This window comes from Nuphar pumila, chromosome 9 (assembly GCF_984573655.1).
Source record: "Nuphar pumila chromosome 9, dmNupPumi1.hap1.1, whole genome shotgun sequence".
NCBI lineage: Eukaryota > Viridiplantae > Streptophyta > Magnoliopsida > Nymphaeales > Nymphaeaceae > Nuphar > Nuphar pumila.
In genome coordinates, this window is record NC_143257.1 from 120,140,954 (window position 1) to 120,166,316 (window position 25,363).

Below are 25,363 nucleotides of genomic sequence, written 5' to 3' on the forward strand. Positions count from 1 at the left end.
ATGTTCCGTACTAACTATACTTATTCAATGTATGGGTCGATTGTTGAGCAATTGAAAAGGATATATATTTGTGTTGCATCTTGCTCTCGATCTTCCAAGAGTCTTGACCTGCAACTGCCAAATGCATGTCCAAGTGGTTGAAATATAGACAATTTGTCATTTCCAGTTAATTGTATTTTATCATCATTATGAGGTGGACATGTGTAACGTGTTGGAATATGAGGTTCAAAGTACATAGATGGGAAATTTGAAATCTCTTTCAAGGTGTACGTCTCACAAATAGAGCCCTCTACTCTTGCTTTATTCTGAACATTTTTTTTAGTTCAAACATGCATCTGTCAACAATATACATCTCGAATTACAATAAATTTCTTAATAGTATTGAAAAGAAAATTTTAAATAAACATATACATCCATCGATATTGCACAGGTCCACCAACCCTAAGTTTATATGGCAAATGTATGACCACATGTTCCATAACATCAAAAAATGCTGGTGAAAATATCTTCTCCAGCTGATAAATAGTAGTTATGACATATTCCTATAGATTCTTTACCTCAGATATTATAACTTCAGTTGCGCACAATGTTCTAAAAAATTTACTCAACTCGGACAGTACCCCCCATATAGGTTTATTTAACATATCATGGAATGCTAGGGGTATCAACCGTTGCATAATGACATGACAATCATTGCTCTTAAACCCATATAATTGTCCCTCGTCTATCTTCACAACCCGAGCAATGTTAGAAACGTAGCTGTCTCGAAATCTCAACCATTGGCATACCAACTTTACTTGATTTGTACCGAGCACATACCTTGTCTTTGGTTTCAATACTTTACCATTGTACTCTTTGAGTTTCAATTTTGATCTTTTACATACCACTTTTAAATCGTACATGCCTTCGGATTATCCTTCATTTTCTCTTTCACGTTCATTATTGTATTGAATACATTATCGAACACATTTTTCTCCACATGCATGACATCGAAATTACGTCATATCAATCAGGTTGGCCAATATAGTAGTTCCCAAAATATAGATTTTTTTATCCAATTATGATCCTTCTCAATTCATATACAAGCTTTGAGGAAGGTTGTATGGGGTGACAAATACTGGCCAACACGAGTATGGAGTCGATCTACCCCCAAATGGATTAAATCCATCTGTACATAAACCTAACCTAACATTTCTCACTTCCAAAGCGAAGTTTTGATGAGTACGATCAAAGTGCCTCCAAGCTTTTGCGTCAACAGGATATGTGATCTTGTCTTCATCATGTCAAACTTTATTTGCATGTCATATCATTTGTTTAGTTGTCCTCGAAGACATATAAAGACATTGCAATCTAGGGGTGAGAGGAAAGTAGCAGAGTGACTTATACGACACTTCTTTTGACCTTGTGTTACCATTTTCTTTTGTCTTTGGCTTGAACCGAGGATGTCCACATGATGGACATGATTTGCTTTTTTCTTAATCTTTAAAATACAACATACAGTGATTGGGATAAGCATCTTTTGATACCCCATACCTAGAGCATTGACCATAACCTTTGCACGGTAGAGATTTTGTGGCAATTTTTCATCTTTGGGTAACATACTCTTCACAATAGAGTACAGACGGTCAAAACATGATTGACTCAAATTAAACTCGCACTTCAAATTCAGTAGTTGAAGAACTGCAGAAAAGATAGTGTGACTCTCCCAACCATTCCACAATGGTTCACCAGCATCTCTAAGTAAGTCATAGAATGTACTAGCTGCATCGTTTGTTGTTTCTTTCTCTACCCCATTTGGTGCATCACTATGTCCTAAAGCAGAACCCATTTCTGGTCCAGCGGCTTGAAATATCAGGTCCATATATGGATTATCGTGCACCATATCCACCCTTGCGTCATAATTATTCCAAAATTCTTCACCATGAAGCGTCCAATTTTGATAACCACTAACAAAACCCTTCATGTATAGGTGATGTCTAATGCCATGAGGTTCTACAAATCGATTGTTCTTACACATCGTGTAGGGGCATATGATCTTATCGGTAGGATCCACTGTACTGATACTTGCCATTGAAATTTCAATAAAACTGTCAACATCATCCATATATTCATGCGTCACCTCATTATCAACTATCCTACGATACATCCATTCACGGTTTGCAGCCATTTTATCCTAAAATATTACATATATTTTCATCACTAGTTAAAAGAAAATCTTAATAATGCTATGATGACAAATATATTCATTTAAACAAAAAAATCATGATACAATTTCATATAGAAGGCATAATCAAATGGAAAATAACTTCATGCAAGCATGAATACAGAAATATCAAACATTACAATACATTCAAATCATTCATATCAAAATAATATCAAACATGTACCTGCAGCAAACACACTTTAATATCCCGCTAACTACTACCATGCCTAGCATGGAATCCGTACTCCAAAAATAAGAACACTTCTATTCTCATACATTAAAGTCATGCTCAGCATGTTCTCCAAACTCCATCAACGCAGTCCTAGATATCTATAACTAAGTGAGTGTGTGAACAAAAAAGTGTTGCATCTAATAAATTAAATAACATGTAATGTGCTTGCATCACTTACTCACCTCAGGTATTTACCCGATTTGAATTGCTTTTCACCGAAAATCCTTTACAAGCATAGTGCTCAAAGCTCCTTATATTTACTGAAAAACAGTAAAACCTGCTGAAAATCACACCAGAAACTTAGTTGAATGCTAAAAATTGTAGTAGGAAATCAAAACAGATTAAAACAAAACAAAATAAAAATCGAGGCACCCCCTTGCCTGTCAGAAAATCATAGAGGCACCCCCCTGCCTATCAGAAAATCACAAAGGCACCCCCCTGCCTGTCAAAAATACATAGAGGCAAGGGGAGCTTTGCCCCTTGCCTGTCGAAAAACCCAAGCGGTAGAGGCCGAGGCCCCTACCAGACTATAGGAGGCAGGGTCGAAGCCCCCGCCAAACGGGAAGAGGCAAGGCCTCGGCCCCTGCCTGACGGAAGGAGGCAAAGGCCTCCGCCTGTAGAAAAAACAAAGAGGCAGGGGGCAGAACCTCCCCTGCCTGTCAAAAGCACACAAAGGCAGAGGGGCTTCACCCCTTACCTGTCGAAAAATCTGAGCGGCAAGGGCTGAGGCCCCTGCCAGACGGTAGGAGGCAGGGCCTTGCCCTGCCTACCAGAAAGCCCGAACGGTAGGGCCGAAGCCCCTGCTAGACAGGAAGAGGCAGGGCCTCGCCCTGCCTGCTAAAAAGGTATGAGCAACAGGGGTCAAGGCCCCTGCCTAACGGGAGGAGGCAAAGGCCCCCGCTTGCCAGAAAGCCCAAACGACAGGGCAGAGGCCCTTGCAGAACTGGAGGAGCGAAGAGGAAGAAGACAAACAGAGAGAGGGGGGGTCTCCACCTGAGGGGATGTTGGTGGCGGTCGGGAAATATAGCGAAGAGAGAGAGAGAGCGGACAGGCAACCGATCGGGGGCAGATGGGAGGCGAACCGGCGGGTGACGGAAGGCGGGTCGGGGGCGACGGATGCCAGGCTAAAGAAATGCGGCATAGACGAAACAAAAAAGAGAAAGAAAGGGAAAAAATCAGGGATTTACGAGAAAATTAGTGACAAATTAGCGACGGCCAAATTTTGTCGCTACTCCATCGTTAATGGGCGATGACTTAGCGACAAAGTAGTTTTGTTGTTGATCTGTCGCTAAGTTGCAACAAATATGGCGACAAAATAAATTTCATCGTTAATCTGTCGCTACTTTGTGACGGATTATCGACAAAATACTTTCTGTCGCTTAAATCACAAATAACTCATATTTTAGAGATGAATACCTTTTTCTTGCTAATCTGTCGACGTTTTGCGATGGATTTTTTCCATCGCAAATGGTCGTCGCTAAATAAGGACTGATTTGGTTTTGCAACAGATACATATTCGTCACTAAAATTTAACGACGAATACGTATATGTCTCTAATATTCATCACCAATTTAGCGATGGATTACATTCCATTGCAAAACATCGACTGATTCAGTTTTTGAGACAGATAAATATTTGTCCCTAATTCGTCGCTAAATTGTTGGCGGATATTAGCGACGGATAATATCCGTCGCTAATCTATCACAAATTTTAAAAACAATAAAAAAATTGTTTGAAATATAAATATCAAAAAAAAAAATCTCATTATACAATTTATATAACCTGTGTATAAAAAATAAAGTACACATAAAAAATACACAGTGAAACAAATTTAACAACCCCGTATAATTCTCGCCAAGTTCTAATTAGTTACAAGTGAACATATATAAAGAGTTTTGTTTGAAACAACAAGTACGTGAAATAAATTCAACACATGAATCTAATCCTCGCCAAGATTCGAATCATCATCCTCTTCATTGTCTCGATCTGCCCCTTCATCCATGCCTCTATCAGCACCTCTACGTTGATCATCTTCAGCATCCTACAAGAGAACCGAAATGTTAGTATTGATAAACAAAATATAATGAAATAAATTATATGCAATGTACATAATCTAAGACAATCAAAGTAACATGGCTGAATGACACATAGACTAGCAATAAAGTGAAGGACATTAACAGAATTCAGAGGTTGTCAAAAAAATTTCATAGTGATTCAATCATGCATATATGTGTTCTAAGCTTGTCAAAAAAAAATTATAGTGATTCAACCATACATATATGTGTTCTAAGGCTGTTAAAAAAATTTCATACTGATTCAATCATTTATATATTTGTTTTAAGGTTGACAACAAAAATTCATAATGATTCAATCATGCATATATGTGTTCTAAGACTGTCAATAAAAGTAAAGTTCATAGTGATTCGATCATGCATATATGTGGTTTAAGGTTGTCAAAAAAATTACATAGTGATTCAATCATGCATATATGTGTTCCAAGGTTGTCAAAAAAAAATCATAGTGGTTCAATCGTGCATATATGTGTTCTAAGGGTGTCATAACAATTTTATAGTGATTCAATCATGCATATATGTGTTCTAAGGTTGTCATAAAAATTTTATAATGATTCAATCATGCATATATGTGTTCTAAGGTTGTCAAATAAAATCCATAGTGATTCAATCATGCATATATGTGTTCTAAGGCTGTCATAAAAAATATATAGTGATTCAATCATGCATATATGTGTTTTAAAGGTATAAAAAAAAATTATAGTGATAAAATCATGCTTATATGTGTTCTAAGGTTGTCAAAAAACTTTTATAGTGATTCAATCATGCATATATGTGTTATAAGGCAGTCATAAAATTTTATAGTGATAAAATCATGCTTATATGTGTTTTAAGGTTGTCAAAAAACTTTCATAGTGATTCTAATCATGCATATATGTGTTATAAGGCAGTCAAAAAAATTCATAGTGATTCAATCATGCATATATATGTTATAAGGTAGTCAAAAAATTTTATAGTGATGAAATCATGCATATATGTGTTCTAAAGTTGTCAAAAAACTTTCATAGTGATGAAATTATGCATATATGTGTTATAATGTAGTAAAAAAAAAATTATAGTGATGAAATCATGCTTATATGTATTTTAAGGCTGTCAAAAAAATTTCATAGTAATGAAATCATGCTTATATGTGTTCTAAGGTTATCAAAAAACTTTTATAGTGATTCAATCATGTATATATGTGTTACAAGGCAGTCAAAAATTTTTATAGTAATAAAATCATGCTTATATATGTTCTAAGGTTGTCAAAAAACTTTCATAGTGATTCAATCATGCATATATGTGTTATAATGCAGTAAAAAAATTTATAGTGATTTAATCATGCATATATGTGTCATAAGGCAGTCAAAAAAATTTATAGTGATAAAATTATGCTTATATGTGTTCTAAATTTGTCAAAAAACTTTCATAGTAATTCAATCTTGCATATATGTGTTCTAAGGTTGTAAAAAAACTTTCATAGTGATTTAATCGTGCATATATGTGTTCTAAGGTTGTCAAAAACTTTTATAGTAATTCAATCATGCATATATGTGTTATAAGGCAGTAAAAAAATCATAGTGATAAAATCATGCTTATATGTGTTATAAGGCAGTCAAAAAATTTTATAGTGATGAAATCATGCTTATATGTGTTCTAAGGTTGTCAAAAAACTTTCATAGTGATTCAATCATGCATATATGTGTTATAATGCAGTCAAAAAAATTTATAGTGATAAAATCATGCTTATATGTGTTCTAAGGCTGTCAAAAAAAATTATAATGATGAAATCATGCTTATATATGTTCTAAGGTTGTCAAAAAACTTTCATAGTGATTTAATCGTGCTTATATGTGTTCTAAGGTTGTCAAAAAACTTTCATAGTGATTTAATCATGCATATATGTGTTTTAAGGTTGTCAAAAAACTTTTATAGTGATTCAATCATGCATATATGTGTTATAAGGCAGTCAAAAAATCTCATAGTGATAAAATCATGCTTATATGTGTTCTAAGGTTGTCAAAAAAAATTCATAGTGATGAAATCATGCTTATATGTTTTCTAAGGGTGTCATAAAAAGTTTAGAGTGATTCAATCATGCATATATGTGTTGTAAGGTTGTCAAAAAAATTTATAGTGATTCAATCATGCATATATGTATTCTAAGGTTGTCATAAAAATTGTATAGTGATTCAATCATGCATATATGTGTTTTAAATGTGTCAAAAAAAAGCATAGTGATTCAATTATGCATATATGTATTCAATCATGCATACACTAGCTTGAAATATAACAACATGAAACAAATGACATGAAACTTTATACATGACGGGCACCGAAGCTCATGCTGAATGCAGACGAAGTTCCCCTATCCCGAAAAAAGTTGCATAACTCATTATGGATAAGGTTGGGAATGACTTTATGTAAAAAATCACGCATTGTATCATGAAAGAGCTGACAGACACCATCCCAAGAAATAGCAAGGTCAATCGGACGGTGAGAGTTGATACTGGTGGGAGAACTCTGAGAGCCCTGGTTGCAGGAGGCAACGACTGGTGTGGTGTTCATATTACTATCAAACCCGAACACACAACCCTTTTTGGTTTCACTGGTTGCAGTCACTCATGCTGCAGGATCAAAAGGTGGATGCTGAGTGGAGTCATCGTCATATCGCTCTACCATATGTTCCTCGTATGACTCATACAAAGTAATGATTACAGTATGAATTAATAATTAAGAATTATAATGTTTATGATAATATAATTCATGGTAACTTGTATATTATAATGTTTATTAATACAATAAATACATATTATTGTCGCCCTCGCCTTCTCTGATATGAACTCTCTCGTGTTCTTACGTTTATGTGTTTCAACAAACGCATCCTTGTATGATACAATGCCTCTTTTTTTGGCTTTCTGCAAGGTTAAATGATAAAAAAAAGCAATTAGAAAGTATGCGAAAATACTTATAAATTTGACAATATATATATTGATGAGTTACCATCTTTTTCTGGTGGCTCCCAAAAGTTCTAGATTCACCTGTATGTAGATAGGCATCGGGCATCTTTGCTCGGTTTTGTGCAGCCTTTGTTGAGCGGTCATGGAAGATGTTGAACTAGTAACTTCCTAATTTCTTGTATTACTTCTTATGGCTCAAACATCACGTGTACATGAATTGGTACACATTAACAATCGACTATCGATATACACTATTTATAAGATAAGTATTGGACAATTGACAATGAAATACTTATGGTCGACTATCGATATACACTATTTGAGTGAGTCATTGTGTATGAGTCTGAGAAGACCCTGCATCCGGTGTTGTCTCGTGATGTGTATGAGTAGCTGGTGTAGGTGGGTCATGTGCAGGTGAAACATCATCTACAGAACAATGAGTTAGAAATTCACACAATGCATATTTAAACTAATCAAGTATACAATTATTTAAATGATATACCTACCGAAGCATTATGTGAAGACGAAGGTTGAGACTGGCTATCACTGAGCTGAGATCCTATAAAGGCTATTAACAAGTAACAATTTTTATATCAATATATAAGAAAAAATATAATGAATGCTTATATTTAAATATAAAACAAAGACATCTACCTAATGTTGTCCCATGGCCTTCACTTGGTCCTCGACCACTGGGTGCTCGACCACTGTGACCTCCACGAACTATACTCTAACAAATAAAAATATTATTTAGATCAGTTATATAACTCTTGATCTTAGCATAGACATGACATATGCATGAAATATAAAGATTTAAAGGTCCTACATGAATCAGTTTTATAACTATGCATGAACTATACATGTACATGCTAAGTATGCATGGAATGTAACATGATATACAATTCCATGAACATGGATACATAATCAAATAAAAAATAACTTCATGCAAGCATAGATACAGTCACATCGAACATGGCAATACATTCAAATCATTCATATCACAACAATGTCAAACATGTACCTGCAACAAATACACTCCAATATCCCGCTAACTACAACCATGACTAGCATGGTCTCCGAACTACAAAAATAAGAGCATATGAGAAAGTGATGTGGTATGTATTACAAGATGTATTTCACTAACTCGAGTATGCTTTCTCATCACTTGTTTGACTTTCATATTCTTCATCTTTCTCTTCATTAGGCGTTCATCCACTTGGTATATCATCTACATCACATTCTTTCATACATGTGTCATCGGACAATGGAGATATAACATGCAGACCATGTGTGACATCGTGACCATAAGAAAAGTCATACATATTATCTGATTGATAGTAATCACCCTCTTCAACAATCTTGTCTTCATGTAACTGATCATACTCGGGGTATAGTTTAAACTTCACCTTGCAAACCGCCCACCATTTATTTCTATCTGACTTCCTTGTATTCGGATATGAAGTATAATAAACTTGTTGAGCTTGCGATGCTAATATGAATGGTTCATATGTTCCAAACCTTGATTTATGATTCACCTCCATAATGCATGAGACTTTGTTGACTCTTGTTGCTATGGGATCACACCAATGACACTTGAATAAAGTTACCCTGTTATTTGTGTTTAAGTAAGTCAATTTTATTATTTCTTCTATAACACCATAGTAGTCAAGTTTATTTTCACCGTAACTGCTACCTTTGACATACACGCCATTATTTATCATTGACTTGTTTATATTGTAGTCTTTTGTATGGAATCGATAACCATTTACGATATACCTGTTATAACATTGTACAACCTTGGTCAGACCATTATGTAAATCACATATTCTTTGGTCATTAATATCACCATGGCGGACCTACATGCATAAATAATGATTGTAAACACGATCAATTAAGTAACATATTGTTGTTTACATGGAAAGAATGCATGCCATCGTCCTTACCAACTCTTTCAACCATGCCCCAAACTTATTTTTACATTTTTTTATACTTCTGAATTAGTGAGATGTGAAAGTTCTCTTCGCAACTCCAGATCAAATCGTCTGCACTTAACAAATAATTATATTATCGAACTATGTACATAGAGAACTTAGTGTAACATATTATGTATACTTACTTGATGTAGGGGTCGATCTCTAAGGAATTAAAAATGATATAGATTTGTGTTGCATTTTGCTCTCGATCTTCCAAGAGTCTTGACCGACAACTACCAAAGGCATTCTCAAGTGGTTTAAATATCGATAATTTTTCAGGCATAATAACTTGTTCTCCATCATCATTACGAGGTGGGCAAGTGTAACGTGTTGGAAGAAAATATCTAATAAGTCTTCATTTTGCTTGTTGCTTGTGTTGAGTTGGTTAACACTTTGTTGTAGTTTACAAATCTGTTAGAAATTCTTGTTTGGTGATTGTTGGTGAGCAATTTTTTTGTTTCAGTTAATGCGTGAATTTTCTTCCTCTCTCTACCACAAACATGCTTAACATAAAATGCAATTTCATAAACTATTATGCATGTATTAATACATTTTAAATAGTTTTTATTAATATTTTTTTATAAAAATATTTTTATATTTTTTAATTTATTTTTTTATTGCCAAAATTTTGCCGAAAAATGCGAGGTTTACGATTTTTTTTATTTCTCATGAGTTTTTGAAAAACATGATTTTGCCAATAAAAACGTTTTTCACTATGGTTTGGATCCTAATTATAACGGGGCAGGTTGTGTAGTGGCAAGCGGACCCCACCACCGTTGGTTGATTGGAGATCGTCTGGGCCGTTGGTTACGAATACTTTTTTTTTTTCTTTTTGAACTGGGGTTAGGCAGACCCCTACCAGACCAGAGCAACAGCCACTCCATGTGGTAGAGGGATTCGATCCTCGGCCCTTTGACACAGGACTCTGCTTACCGCATGGGATACCACATCGGTGGTACAAATGCTTAGACTTTCTTGTTGATCAGCTGGATCATCCTGGATCCATTTGAATTGGAAACATGGCATCATTATATTGGAGGGTAATGCATAATGCAAGTCATTAATTAAAGTCACTAGTATAACATTGAACCTCAATCCACCAAATGCCCATGTGGTCCATCTGAACGGTCGAAGGGACATGCAATCAGATTCAGGCTCCTGCATGGCAAAAGGACGTGCACCATTGGATCACGCCTGATGCAATGGTGCACACACATCCATTTTTGTTCGACAGATTTTTGGTATAGGCAGCTACCCTCTACTCGCAAATTGAACCCCACGTGACCAAACATACTCAACTAGGAGTTCATGATAATTGAACCCCACATGATGAAAGCTTTAAGTGGTCAAGAGGAGCCATAATTTGTTGGGCAATGCATGCTTGACATGGGCCCCCAATTGTCTTGTTATGCTTGATGAGGGCATTTGATTGCTCAATGCACATGGCTTGGTGGGGATGCCCAAAGCAAATCGATCCATGGGATCCAACTTGATAAGGAGTAATGATCTTGATGAGGGGTAGGGCTGGTAAACAAGGTTGACCGAACTTGAGGTGTTCAAGCTTGGCTCATTTTTGTGGCAAATTAAGTGGAGTTTGTTATATATATATATATATATAGGGTAGTTGGGAGCTACCCGACTGCATCCCTACCAGATGGTACTGGATTGCTTGGGACAGATAATTTTTGGTATTTTTTTTCAAAATTCTGAGCATGATTGATTTACTAGAAATTGACACTTGAATCATTTGATTCCTATGCATGGATAGGTTTTTATAAGGTTAAAAATAAATGGGTCTACAATTTTCATAATTTTTTGAGGTTTCAAATACCATTTTTTCATCCAAAATGCATGATCCAAGTGTCAATTTCTAGTAAATCAATCATGCTGAATGCATCTGTAAGGTCAGAATTTCAAAAAAATACCAAAAAAAATCTTAGTGGGTAGGGTTTGTACATTTTCTATATGGTAGGTTTCCATCTCTCTCTCTCTCTCTCTCTCTCTCTCTCTATATATATATATATATATATATATATATATATATATATATATATATATATAATGCTTAAAAGATTAAAGTAATAGAATTTGAACTCTACACCTATCCAGCGAATCTAAGTTTATTTTTCTATAGAAAAATAGTTGGGATAAGGCTTGATGATGATGATATGGATGAGAGAGAGAATCTAATTTTTCCTTCAAAATTAGAATAAAAATAGCCACATATCATGGTATATTATATTAAATTAGATGGACATTTTTTCCTTAAAAATAGGGAATTCTCTCTCTATATTTTGAGGTTTTCTTAATCTAGTCACATTAAACCTCAAGAATCTTTTGGGCAAGATTTCAATTAGTGAAAGCAAGGTGCTAGTCTGATATTTAGACCTGCTAGAAGCATCTCGAACAAACTTTTGGGCAAGCAACTTTGAGATGGAATTTAAAGGCACCACACTCAAATCCAGCAGTTATGCTCAATACAAGGGTGGCTCAACTACAGCCTACATGCTCAGCAGAGTCCACAAATCAACTACATCCGACACTCAGTTCAATATGATAATTAAGCAGGACAATTCAATGCCATAGCAGACCTTTACTTCTAACGATCCACCAAATGTTTGATCGCATCATGGTATGCTTGTAGATGGAAACCCCCAACTATTGGATGGATTTCTTTATGTGTATAGTTTGTGAATCAAAGGTGGGTGATTGGGTCCCGGTGAGAGATAGTTCAGGGTAGTTCCTTCTTATTGGTTGAATGGTGAAACCGCATTCTAAGGGGGGTAGAAAATGGAATGGTGGCGTTGCATGATGGGGAATAATTATGCTCCTTGTCTGATTGTTGAATCCTCCAGGAAGGATATTGTGAGAGTTTTCAGCAGGGCTTTAGAAGGATCAGCTACAGGAGACAGAGTGGACAAGTCAGTGGTGGATTTTTTCTTGGGCTTTTCCCGGGTAAGCTGTGTTTGAAATCCGAAGGAGGGCAATTATCTTACAAGAAGTTTAGCAAAACTTGGAATCCTTGGCTGTGATCATGTTTGAAAGGATAAGCCACCAAATTGGTTACCTTCTGCTAGTCCTATATCATATGATTGTATTCTTCATTTGCAACTGGTAGGGGTCTCCCTTACCCCAGCTTGATCAACAAACAACAACAACAACAACTACGCCTTCATCCCAAAACAATTGGGGTCAGCGATATGAACAAAAAAGAAATTCATTTTGGGTCTTCCACATGAATCCTTTTCCTCCAATCATTTCTATCCAACGCCATGTCCTCGGTGAGGTTCAAAGCATTCATATCCTTTCCTATCATCTCCATCCAAGTCTTCCTAGGCCTACCCCGACCTCTTTTAACTAATATATTTTCCCATTTCTCCAACCTTCTAACTGGAGCATCATTAGGCCTTCGCCGAATATGTCCAAACCACCGTAAACGATTCTCTCGCATCTTATTTTCAATGGGTGCAACACCTACCTTCTTACGTATCTCTTCGTTCCGAATCTTATCTTTTATTGTATTTCCACACATCCATCTAAGCATCCGCATCTCAGCTACACTCATTTTTTGAATATGATGTCTCTTGGCAGCCCAACATTCTGTACCATATAGTAAAGCGGGTCTAATAGTCGTCCTATAAAACTTTCCCTTCAACCGCAATGGCATTCTACGATCGCACAGCACTCCAGTAGCACTTTTCCATTTCATCCACCCAACCTTTATCCTATGATTTACATCTCCATCAATTTCTCCATACTTTTGAATGATGGATCCCAAATATTTGAAATAATTATTCACCGGTATATCTTGCTCACCAAGCTTCACTACACTCCCATCACTACTTCGTTGCTTACTAAACCGACATTCCATATATTCAGTCTTACTCTTACTCAACTTAAAACCTCTAGCTTCCAATGTCTGTCTCCATAATTCTAACTTAGCATTAACCCCAGCTCTAGACTCATCAATCAAAACAATATCATCAGCAAACAACATACACCACGGTACATTTTCTTGAATTGATCTCGTAAGTTCATCCATCACTATCGCAAATAGGAAAGGGCTTAAAGCAGATCCTTGATGTAACCCAACCGTTATCGGAAAATTGGTTGTCACCCCTCCACAAGTGCGGACATTGGTTACTACTCCTTCATACATATCTTTAATTATACTAATGTACTTGAGAGAAACACCTTTCTTCATCATTGTCCACCAGAGAACGTCCCTAGGTACTCTATCGTATGCCTTCTCTAAATCAATAAAAACCATATGCAAATCTTTGTTCATCTCTCTATATCTTTCAATAAGTTGTCTAAGAAGATGTATAGCTTCCATAGTTGATCTTCCAGGCATAAAACCAAATTGATTCTCCGATATCATGACAACCTTCCTCAACCTAGACTCAATCACCCTCTCCCAAAGTTTCATAGTATGACTCATGAGTTTTATACCACGATAGTTTGTGCAATCTTGTATATCACCCTTATTCTTATATAAAGGCACCAAAGTACTCTTCCTCCACTCATTAGGCATCTTATTTGTTCGCCAAATCAAGTTAAAAAGATTTGTCAACCATTCTAAACCTTTCTCTCCCAAGCATTTCCAAGCCTCGATAGGTATACCATCTGGGCCAACTGCCCTTCTTGATTTCATTTTCTTCAAAGCCTCTGCAATTTCTTTCTTTTGAATCTTGCGCATGAAGTCACGATTTATCTCATGAAAAGGAATGAAGAAGTCTCCAAGATCTTGAGCATGACTATCATTAAATAGCTTATCAAAATAATCTTTCCATCTCTCCTTAATCTCCTCATCTTTGACTAAAACCCTTTGCGTTTCATCTTTGATACATCTAACCATACCCAAATCCTTCGATTTCCTATCTCTCATCTTTGCAAGCCTATAAATATCCTTCTCGCCTTCTTTGGTATCCAACTTGTCATAAACCTCCTTATATACCTTAGCCCTCGCGTTTCGAACAACTTTTTTAGCTTCCTTCTTTGCTATCATATACTTCTCCAAATTCTCATTATCACGACTCTTACTTAGATTTCTATAACACTCTCTTTTAACCTTAATAGCTAATTTGACATCCTCGTTCCACCATGATGTATCCTTACCTAGTGGTGCACCGCCTTTAGACTCACCCAATACCTCCTTAGCTACTTTTCTCATACCACCCGCTATCTTATTCCACATTGATTCTGAATCCTCCTCGAGACACCAATCAACTTCCTTAACTACCTGCTCTACAAACATTTCTTGTTTAGCTCCTTTCAGTGCCCACCACTTAATTCTAGGATCTATCCTATGTCTATCCCTTTTGCGGCATTGTCTAATTCTAAGATCTAAAATTAAGACTCTATGTTGTGTAGCTACACTTTCTCCTGGTATAACCTTACAATCGATGCAACAACCCCTATCTCTCTTTCTAAGTAGGAAAAAATCTATTTGACTCGTATTAACCCCACTTTTAAATGTTACTAGGTGAGACTCCCTCTTCCTAAACCAAGTGTTTGCTAAGATCATATCATAGGACAAACAAAAATCTAAAATCCTTTCTCCACTTTCATTTCTTTCTCCTATACCATAGCCTCCATGGATATTCTCAAATCCATCCCTACTAATGCCTACATGTCCATTAAGGTCACCGCCGATGAAAAGCTTTTCTCCATAAGATGTCTCTTGTACTACTCCATCTAAATCTTCCCAAAATTGATGCTTAATGGAATCATCTAAACCTACTTGAGGTGCATAAACACTAATAATATTAATAATATCTGTACCTAATACTAATTTAATAAGTAAAATTCTATCACCCTTCCTACGGACCTCAACTACATTATCTATAAACTGACGACTCATAACAATCCCTACTCCATTCCTATTCCTATTTATTCCTGTATACCAAATCTTATATCCCCAAGGTTCTATCACTTTAGCTTTCTCACCTACCCATTTGGTCTCTTGAAGACATAAAATATCAATCTTTCTCCTACACATAACATCTACTAACTCTACCAACTTACCAGTTAAAGACCCTATGTTCCAAGTGGCTAACCTAATTTTATGGTCTTGGACTAACTTCTTTACCCCCACCCGTCCAACAAAGTGAGGGAACCCTTGCCTATTTGACACCACACCCGGGCGCCGGTGTGACGCGTCGCTTCTGGGCGACGACCTAGCAACCCTTGCACATTTATCACTGCCTCCGGGCCTAGAGAGTACAGCGTGTCGCTCAGTAGGGAACGCCCCAACGAAATTCTCATATTGGTTCATTTTCATAGGATATGACAGTTTTCATGCTGGCTGTCACAGGCCTACCGCAACCCTCCTCCTTTATCCGGGCTTGGGACCGGCAGTGTATAACTATATCCCCAGCTTGATCATCCAAAAAAATAAAAGTATCACTTTCACATATAAATCATAACACCCACCTTTTAAATGGATGCTAGTACCATGCCCTTTAAATGGATATGATTCAGACAGGTAGCCAAACCCACATCCTACCCGTTTTCAGCCCTAGTTCCACAAGCCGCAAAACCGAAGCAATAAGAATGAGGTCACACCAGTTTCGTTAGTTTCTATATAAAGGAAACATGCAGGAGTAAAGTCTGTGGCCTCAATTCATAAGTGTTCTATTCAATGTTGCTTGAATTGAATTGAATCGCCCTGAATCAGCTGATTCAAATTGAATCTGACTTTTACCAATTTTCTTGAAAACCAGCTTATTCGGATTAATCGGATTTTTTTCTGATTTTCTTGAACATCAGCTTAATCGGTTTTCTTTTTATTTTCTGTTTTTTTAATTATAATATTTATTGGAGATTTGATTGTTCTGGAATTAAATGCATATTTTGGAATTTGATTGGACCCCATAAGTCACCATTTATTTTATTTCTGTATTTTCATAATTCTCCCTTTTTTAGTTTTCATGATTTTTTGAACTTTTTAAAATAAAAAAAAAAACTTAAAAAATGCTGATTCAAAACGATTCAATTCAATGCTGAATTGGCAGATTCTTTGAATCATTTTAGAAAACGACTCAGTTCAGAAACCAATTCTGACAACATTAGTTCTATTAGACCAGATGACCCACATGCTTATGTTTCACTGTCAAAAGACCCAAAACTGTAGAAACAGAAGGCTTCCTAGCAATATTATTAAAAGGAAAGAAAGTGGCAGATTTCCTTTTTTCCTCCTCAATAGTCTAGATCATGGTCACTACAGCATTGCCATAAAGAAGGGAAAACCAGTAATCAATTGATGGTTAGAAGCTCACGGTGCATGATATGCAGCCAAGCAATACATAGATATATCAGAAAGTAAGAGGCAAGAGGCCCAAGTGTAGCGCTTACATGATTAGATTTGCATTTCTGAATTGTAGAACAAGCATAATTTATATGACTGTACAAGCAAGAAAACTAACCTACTTGTATGTCAGGTGCTTCAACGCTCACCTCGCGGATAGGCTCCGGAAGCAATAACGAATGCAGTCTACAGCTCATAGACAACTCAGTATAGCCACTGGCTCAATTGGACATGCACTGGCAGAGAGTCGGGGGGAAGCAATAACGAATGCAGTCTACAGCTCATAGACAACTCAGTATAGCCACTGGCTCAATTGGACATGCACTGGCAGAGAGTCGGGCTACGAAACATATGCTAAGGGCACGTCCACACCACAAACATTCTTCAACTGATAATAGCAACTACAGGGGCTGAAGGCAATGCTACCTGAAAGAAGGGCTAATGGCAATCTTGGCCCCACTAGATTTGATTTCTCTAAATTATTTGGAAACACCACCAATTGCAATGTTTCCAATGCCTGCCTCCACTGCTTCCCTTTCATCATTCTCTCTCTTCTTCCTCTCAGACATACTGCGTTCCAAGGTTTGGTTTTGGGGCAGAGAGTGGGATTGGGATGGCAATTGTGATTGGGATTGGGAGTGGCTTCCTGGCTGGGATTGAATGGCAGGAGAGGGTGTAGATGGCGATGGTTCAAGAAGTCGAGGACCAGCATCGAGCCAGGGGTGAAGCAGCAATTGAGCCGCAGTTGGCCGCTTCTCTGGAACAAAGTCCAGTATTGGAATGAGGAAATTTGCCATATCATTTGCATCTTGTTCGCTGAACTCATACTTCTCAATAAGAACTTTATTCAATGGCCAAAAGCGTAAGCGTCTGACATGCCTCAAGTCCCCATGTCTGTTGAAGAATTCCCGTGAATATCGTCCACCTAGTGCAATCTGCAAAGCAAAAATATCTTGTTATATTCCTCCAAAGTAAATGCAAAATACAAGTTTTTGCATAAATTTAACTTCCTTACTTTGCGAGGCATCATCCCAAGGAGCTCCATCATCAGTGCCAGGTGGTCCTGGAGAAAGACAAAACATTCATATGAATGGTTTTATCATGGCCTGCCGTGTATGGTTTTATTTGTTGTGCAGTGCATACCATAAATGTGGTATCGATGAATATAAACTCACTATTCATGCACTTTTAAGTCATCTGACCACAAAGATGTATTTATCATGGCTCATTTATCATTGAACATGCTTCAAATCAGTAAATTCGAACACACGCATGCACGCACAAGAACACACACACGCAATCAACTTGAAAATGCATAAATAGCTGAGACTATGTTCAATCTTAAGGTATGCACATCAGCACCAGAATTATCTCCATACACACAACTATTTGTGTAGTACTTTCTAATGTACATCTGTCTAAATTAGTTTGAAAACCTGGCAGGTTGGCCCGAGCAACTCGGCGGAATCAAGTCAATAGGCGAAAGTATGAATTATTTCCTTCTAACTACTACAACATATAAAGAATAAATGAAAATGGGAAGAATTTCTTTGTTTTATGATGTGGCCAGAAGGGAGGGAGGGTGTTGTGGGGAAGGAGATGAATGAGGAAGAAAATCATATCTTTGTAACTTGTATATTTCTTTCAAAAGATAGTGACAGATTGGAGAATTTTTCCATGGAGGGACAACAACCTTTGGGATATCTCATCACTCGAAGGTGGCCTTGACAATCCATTCAAAGAGGTCACCGTCAAGAGGAATTGTAACATAAGGAGGTCTGGCCATTAAAATGATGGGGAAAATTGCAAAAGTAGCTCTCCTAGACGAGAATGTGAAAAGAAGGAACAAATAGGATTGCTGGTTGACAGTCGGCTGGATAGTCTTATTTTCAACTTATGATAGTGCTATAATTTTAATTAGTGTATCTATTTTCTACTATTTCAATACATACATATACATATATATAATGCATTAATAAGATGACATTGACATCAGGGACCAGATACAAGTTCATAAACAAATTATTTTCTTGACAGGAAGAAAAGCATTGCATTACAAGAAATATTAAACAGGTGACAAGACCGATAAGGAATCGGCTTGTAGAGAAATGAAAACATCTAAATTACATTTAAATAGAGGCTTCAACCAACCCAATTCACAGAATCCCAACATGAACCAACCATGCTAAAAACATCTATGGTTTCATAAATAGAATTATGCTGCACTATAATTAACATAAATGCTGCAGAACATCAACAATGTTTTATTATTACAAAAGTTTAGTTCAATATGTATATTAGCTTGTGGTTATAGTAACAGTGTCACTATATCAAGATACTCTGTTGATGATAACCAGGAAAACTACAATGGCATTTAATAATGGTGGTCATGCTGACACATCATGATGATCACAATGGATTGAAGAAATCATATTACAACATCAGTACCGAAAAATACCAATCTATTATCAGCAATGAGTTTATGATGACCATCATAACAAAAACAATATAGAAGAACAGCAACAGCATTAATTCATTAGGATGCTATTCTTATAGCTTTAACCCTGTTTACTTATTATGCCATAAATAATATAACTTTACAGTAATATTAGCAAAGATATGATACTGTACTTATACTAAAAGAGCAATAACATCAATTCACTAGGATATTATTCCTCTAGCCTTAACCCTGTTGGCTTATTATGCCATAACTAATGTTGACTTAAGGTAATATTAAAAAAGATATAATAAACGTGCTCAGTCATACTAAATATCATCCGTAACTTTTTTTGACACATCAGCCATACTTGTCAATGGGTGGCAATATTCATACTAATGAACTCAATCATCAGGCACACAACAAACTGGTATGATTACCATAAAAACACATTAACAATGCTATAACTACCTGCATGAATGTGAAAATTACTGCAGTCAGTGTGCGATGTAAAACATATTTAATCTTCAAAAACTGGGTCTCACTTTTGGGAAATCACCAACATGTTTAATGGCCATCTTTTATTGGTCTTATAAGAGCCAATAGATCATTGGATTTAATATTTAACATTTAAATAATTCACAAGAGGGTGGGGGCTAGTGTTGGGGTTAAGACAATTTGCACTAATATGGCACTTTCTATAATATAGCGCTTAGCCATCTAGTAGACTCAATCTTAGAGTACCCACAAGGCAATAAACCTAGGTGAGCATATCATATCAGTTGGATCTAGTCTATGATGATTGGATTTAACCTAATCAAAGACATGCCCGATAAGGTGCTGTCTATTGATACTAGAACAGGTTATTTCCATAAAATAAAATTATCATCTCACACATATATTAGTAGATGCACATAATTATGTTATTACAAGCCATAAATGCTATCAGTAGAATTGCATGTATGCATGTACCTTTTTTTTAATTTGCATTTATGTTATGGGTATCATCATCATCATGTATCATCCCAACCACATGGGGTCAGCTTTATGAGTCCTATTTCTCCATCCCTTCCTATCCAGAACTACAGCTTCAGTCACTTCACAATCCTTCATATTAGCTCTCACTGCTTCCTTCTAAGTTTTCAATAGTCTTCCTCTTTTTTTAATTGCTTATATTTGTCTCATGTCAACCATTCTCACTGGTGTCGTAAAGGTCTCCGTACAACATGTCCAAACCATCTTAACAATATTATCTAATCTTCTTATGTCATGAGTATATACTAGGCAAATAATTTCCCACACAGAGTTGTAAAGGCATACACTATGCCTCAAGGTGTACACCTCATCACGATGCATATGCACGTGAGTCACCAAACCCCAAGTTGGGTTTAATGGTTTCTTCTTTTATTTACTAAAACCACTGATGAGAGCTAGCATTTTTATTACTGAAAACTTAATGGTTGTTTTGACTTTATGAGAGGACAAAAGGCAAAGTCATAATTTTGTGCCTTAAAAGACCCTTTAGTAAATTATAGGATAGTAATCAAATCAACCCTGCTAACAAAGGTCTGAATCAAAGAAGTAAATTAATTACGCATTTCAAAATTTAGAAATTACTTCAAGTTTACTTTTTCCTAGTAATAAATTTAGGAAACTCATAATTGATCTATCAAGTTGATTTTTTTGTTTTTCAGAGAGGTATTTTATTAAGAGAAAGAACAACCCCCAAAAGGGTTCTTAACAAGGTTACCAAAAGCTTCCAGACATCCTTGGAAGCCCACTTTCCCAAAAACCACTTCAAATAGGAAGACATGGATGGAGGTGATAGGAAAGGATATGAATGCTTTGAACCTCACCGAGGACATGGCATTGGATAGAAATGATTGGAGGAGAAGGATTCATGTGGAAGACCCAAAATGATTTTCTTTTTTGGTCCATATCGCCGACCCCAATTGTTTTGGGATGAAGGCGTAGTTGTTGTTTTATAGTGATAATATAGATGTAAATGCATAAAATGTTTTTTAAAGGAAAAATATCATGATATTTTGAAAATCTCAGACATTTATATATATTGTGATATTGTAGCAATAATATCACGATACTATGAGTTACCTTTTACTTTTTTTCTATAATCTTAACTATGTTTTTCTTCTTTCTATTTTTACTTATTTATTTTATTATGTGTATTTTAATATCTAAAAATGTTGTTTTTCTTATTTATTTCTACTATTTTTATATTTTAAAAGTTTTTAAGCACCGAGTTTTTACCGAGGTTTATCAACTAAACCTATATTATTGTGAGAAATTGCCTCGCCGAGATATAGCTGAGACCGATACTTAAGAATATGCTTCCAACCCATTCCAAATTTACACCTAGCCTTTTTTCCATTCATTCAATACAATCTGGCTTTGAACAAAGAAATGTATGATATAGACATTATTTGTCCTCTTAATGAATTCTATGATTCTTTTCCATCTGAGACAACAAGCTATCCGCAGCCATCACCTACCATTTCTCCCTACAGCCAATAACAGTAATATCACAAACATCAAACCCACCCAAGCAACTTATTGAGCATCTTAAAGAAATAACAGCAAACATAACGATGACAAATCAAGACAGTAACATTCTTATGCACAGAAGACCATTCCGCATAGTTTAAAAATCCTTTTTAAGCCTATATTTGCATTACCATTTGCCATGAAACTTGTAGATTGATTGAAATATATAAACTATACTGTTATATATTTTTTATAAACTTTCTTTTTCTTTTAACCAAAAAAACTAGTACAATCATGAAAGCCAAGAGAACCATTGCACAGGTATGACTAGCACTTCTAGTAACCTTATTTACATGTATACATATAGTAAAGACTCTTATAAATAGATGATGAAGAAAGATCGAAATACCTCATCCCTATCAAAATTGTCATCGCTATGAGGATCAAAAAGAACATCCCCTGTCGCAAGCTCAAAACAGATGCAGGCAAAGGACCATAGATCTGCAGAGGTGGAGTACTTGGAACCAAGGATAACCTCGGGACATCTGTATTGCCGTGTCTGAATGTCACTTGTAAATTGTTTATAGACCCAACAAGCATTTCCGAAATCAACTAATTTGCACTTCAAATCAAGAGAGTTCAGAAGCTTTTGCGGTGCAGAATGGCTGCCTCTTCCATGTGTGTGATTCTCATGCTGCACTTCCTTTTTATCATTGGAATCCAATGGACTGGATTTACTAGCAGAACCTTCCGGTAGATGCTCCATAGATTTTCCATCCAACCTTGCATCAGAAGAATCTGCATTACTTGTCTTCCCGTCAAGTTCTGCTTCTTGATTGACCCCACCATCCACACAATCTTGTGTTGATCTCTTTGCCTTCCGCTTGATCTTCTTCGTCTGGTTCCTTGTCAAATCTCCATTCAAACTCTTCACATCTTTTACAACCCCAGAGTTTACAGGTAAGGTTGTCGTGTCCTTGTTGGCGGGATGGACCAGAGGAGTATCCGACTGCCTTGGATCCTTGGATGGGTCTATTAAAGAGAGTAGCAAAATGTTTTCTGGCTTCAGATCGGTATGTATAACAGAAATTTGCCGGTGCAAGTAATCCAACCCCACCAAAATATAGTAACAAATTTCTTTAACCATGTGGAGCGGCACTCCTATATAATTGGTATACTTGATGAGCGTCAACAGATTGTCTCCTAAGTACTCAAAGACCATACAAACATGCTGCCCGTTGGGCCCCGAATGCTTAAAGTGATCCAACAACTTAACGACGCACTTGCTATCGTCAGGGTCACCTTCCGAGATCTGCTTAAGAATCGTAATCTCATCCATGGCTGCCTCTGTATAGTGTTGCGCACTTTTCTGAACTTTTAATGCTACATATCTCTAAAAACATCAAAAATTAACAAGTGGGTAATCATCTATTCCAACTCCAAACAGCCCAAAAAACAAATACTGCGCAATTTTCTTAACTTTCAATTGCACATATCTCTGAAAACATCAAAAATCAAAGAATGGGTATCGTCTATTACACCTCAAAAAAAAAAAAAAACAGGAACAAAAAAAGGTAATGCAAGAATTCGATCAAAACCAAACGATTCCAAAAAACAGAACAGAAACATAAAACGAAAACCACGAGCACAGTTCAGTATGAAAATCATTGCAAAAATAGTAAAAAAAAAAATTAGAAAGAGAAGGAAAACCTTCATTTTGCAACCTGTGTAAGTCAATAACAAATCCAAAAAAATAAAAAATAAAAGCAAAAGCAAAACCGCCGAGAGAGAGAGAGAGATGCATCCACACCAAGGATTTCAGCGTCGAAGCTCGAACATGTAAAACCATCGATTCAAGACAGAATGGGGCGAAACAGAAAACTCAGAGAGAGAGAGAGAGGCGTACGTTGTGGTGGGTATCCCAGGCGAGCCAGACGGTGGAGAAATGGCCCCAGCCCAGCTTGCTCCGCACGACGTAAAATCCTCCCTTGAAGGTGTCTCCGATCCGGACGGCGTGGTATCCTCCCCGCCGGTAGTCCTCCGTCCCCTCGTCCTCCGACGTGTAGTCGCCGCTCTCGCTCCCATCCTCCACCTCCACCTTCGCCTCCGCCTCCGCCATCCTCACAAGGCGAGAAGAAGAGCTTTAGATTTGTGCACCCACCACCCACCACCCACCGAGAAACAATCTCCCAACGAGATGGATCAACAAAGACGACCAACTCCACCAACTCTCTCTCTCTTCGCTCGCTCGCTTCGAAGTATTTGCGTTTGTTTCGATTCTCCACGGTGAACGAAGACACCAGTATGGAGTTTTGTGGATATTGACAAAAGTTAAAACGGGAAACTAACGGCAGCCAAATTTTCGTAACAAATTTGAGATTTTTTTCCACGTTTTTATCAGCAAAATATCGGAAGCCGTAAATATATAAATAACTAGGCATAAATAATCAATATGAACTAATAAAGTTTATATCTATTATAAAATAATTTATTTTTCTTGAAATATAATTGGAATGAACGTAAAAATGCTGATATTTTTGTTATTTAAAATAGTAAAGGCCAATATCATGTACATTTCAAAATATTGCCTATATTGTCACTTTGCTTTTGGTATTTGGGGCTGAGAGAAACGTGGCGGACCAATGTGGGTCCGGACTTGATCGCCAGGTCCGATCACTATTCATGAATCATAACCCTTGTTTGGATTGGATCAGAACAATCCTCGTTTTCTTTTTCCTTGTTTCAAAACTATCCTTGTATATGCCTTATGCCGTAAATTTGTTGAGAGTGAATTGGATCATGAAGGTATTGACCCCTTCATCCCAGGTTTGACTCCGGCCGGGTGTGTAGGTGCCTTTAACTAATGGGCTCTGTAAGGGTTTGGGTGTCGGTGACCTCACCCAGGGTTTACCTTGCAGAGAGACCGGCCTATTAAGCGGCCCAGTTCTCGGTGAGGGTTCCTAAAAAAATGAATTGGACCATATAGAAGACCTAAGAAATAAGTGTGAGAAGTGATGTACAAACCTCAAAGTGAGCTATGTTGCTCAAGAAACTCCCACATGCATAAAGCATTTAGAAAGCAGAAGCACAAGTATGAAATTACAACCAAAACTAGGTATAAAAGATATAGTTAAATGTGTATTTTTACTTCAAATAAATTATATATATATATATATAATAATTCATTTTAAGTGAACAAAATGAAATCATGCTAAATGGGTTTTTTCAAGCTTTTCATTTTATATTTAAATATTAACTATACAAATGTGACCTATGCTTTTGATTTCATAGGGAGCTCTTGAAGCGTTTGATTCTGACATATTGGTAAGTTGTTCATGAGGTTTGAAAATTTGATAGCCCAATCAGAATTGCAAAAAAAAAAAAGAACACTGAAAAGCCTTAGAAACCCATTTAACATGTTCACCATAATATATATATATATATATATATATATATAGATAGACAGAGAGAGAGAACATTCACCATTCAACATTACCAAAATACATTCAACAGAATATTGGATGAGAGAGAAACATAGGAGTAAGAGGGCCACAATCTAGATGGTGGTTGTGCACAATTTAGAGTACAAGCAAATCAGACCCCCCTCTCTACTATGTAATTTAAGAGCCAGATACACATCAGACATGACCCGTTGGCGAAGCCTTCCGAAATCGAATCTGATGCCCCTGAAGAAGA

General features: G+C 36.5%; 1 protein-coding gene across 1 annotated transcript; it reads right to left on the reverse strand.

Annotated features, from left to right (window-relative positions):
- Positions 1 to 16,824: 16,824 nt before the first annotated feature.
- Positions 16,825 to 23,952, reverse strand: LOC149829100 (uncharacterized). Its single transcript, XM_090017281.1, has 4 exons — positions 23,574 to 23,952; positions 22,077 to 23,060; positions 17,744 to 17,791; positions 16,825 to 17,663 (listed from the first exon to the last, which is right to left on the reverse strand). Exons 1-4 carry the CDS (start codon positions 23,784 to 23,786, stop codon positions 17,208 to 17,210), a joined length of 1,701 nt encoding a protein of 566 aa, XP_089873407.1. The 5' UTR covers positions 23,787 to 23,952; the 3' UTR covers positions 16,825 to 17,207.
- Between the last annotated feature and the right edge of the window lie 1,411 nt (positions 23,953 to 25,363).

Coding starts and splice junctions, on each gene's coding strand:
- LOC149829100 (XM_090017281.1), bottom strand. CDS start 23,786: ATGGCGGAGGCGGAGGCGAAGGTGGAGGTGGAGGATGGGAGCGAGAGC. Junction 23,061..23,573: donor CCTGGGATACCCACCACAAC/GTACGCCTCTCT, acceptor TGATGTTTTTAG/AGATATGTAGCATTAAAAGT. Junction 17,664..17,743: donor TTGGGATGATGCCTCGCAAA/GTAAGGAAGTTA, acceptor TTTGCTTTGCAG/ATTGCACTAGGTGGACGATA.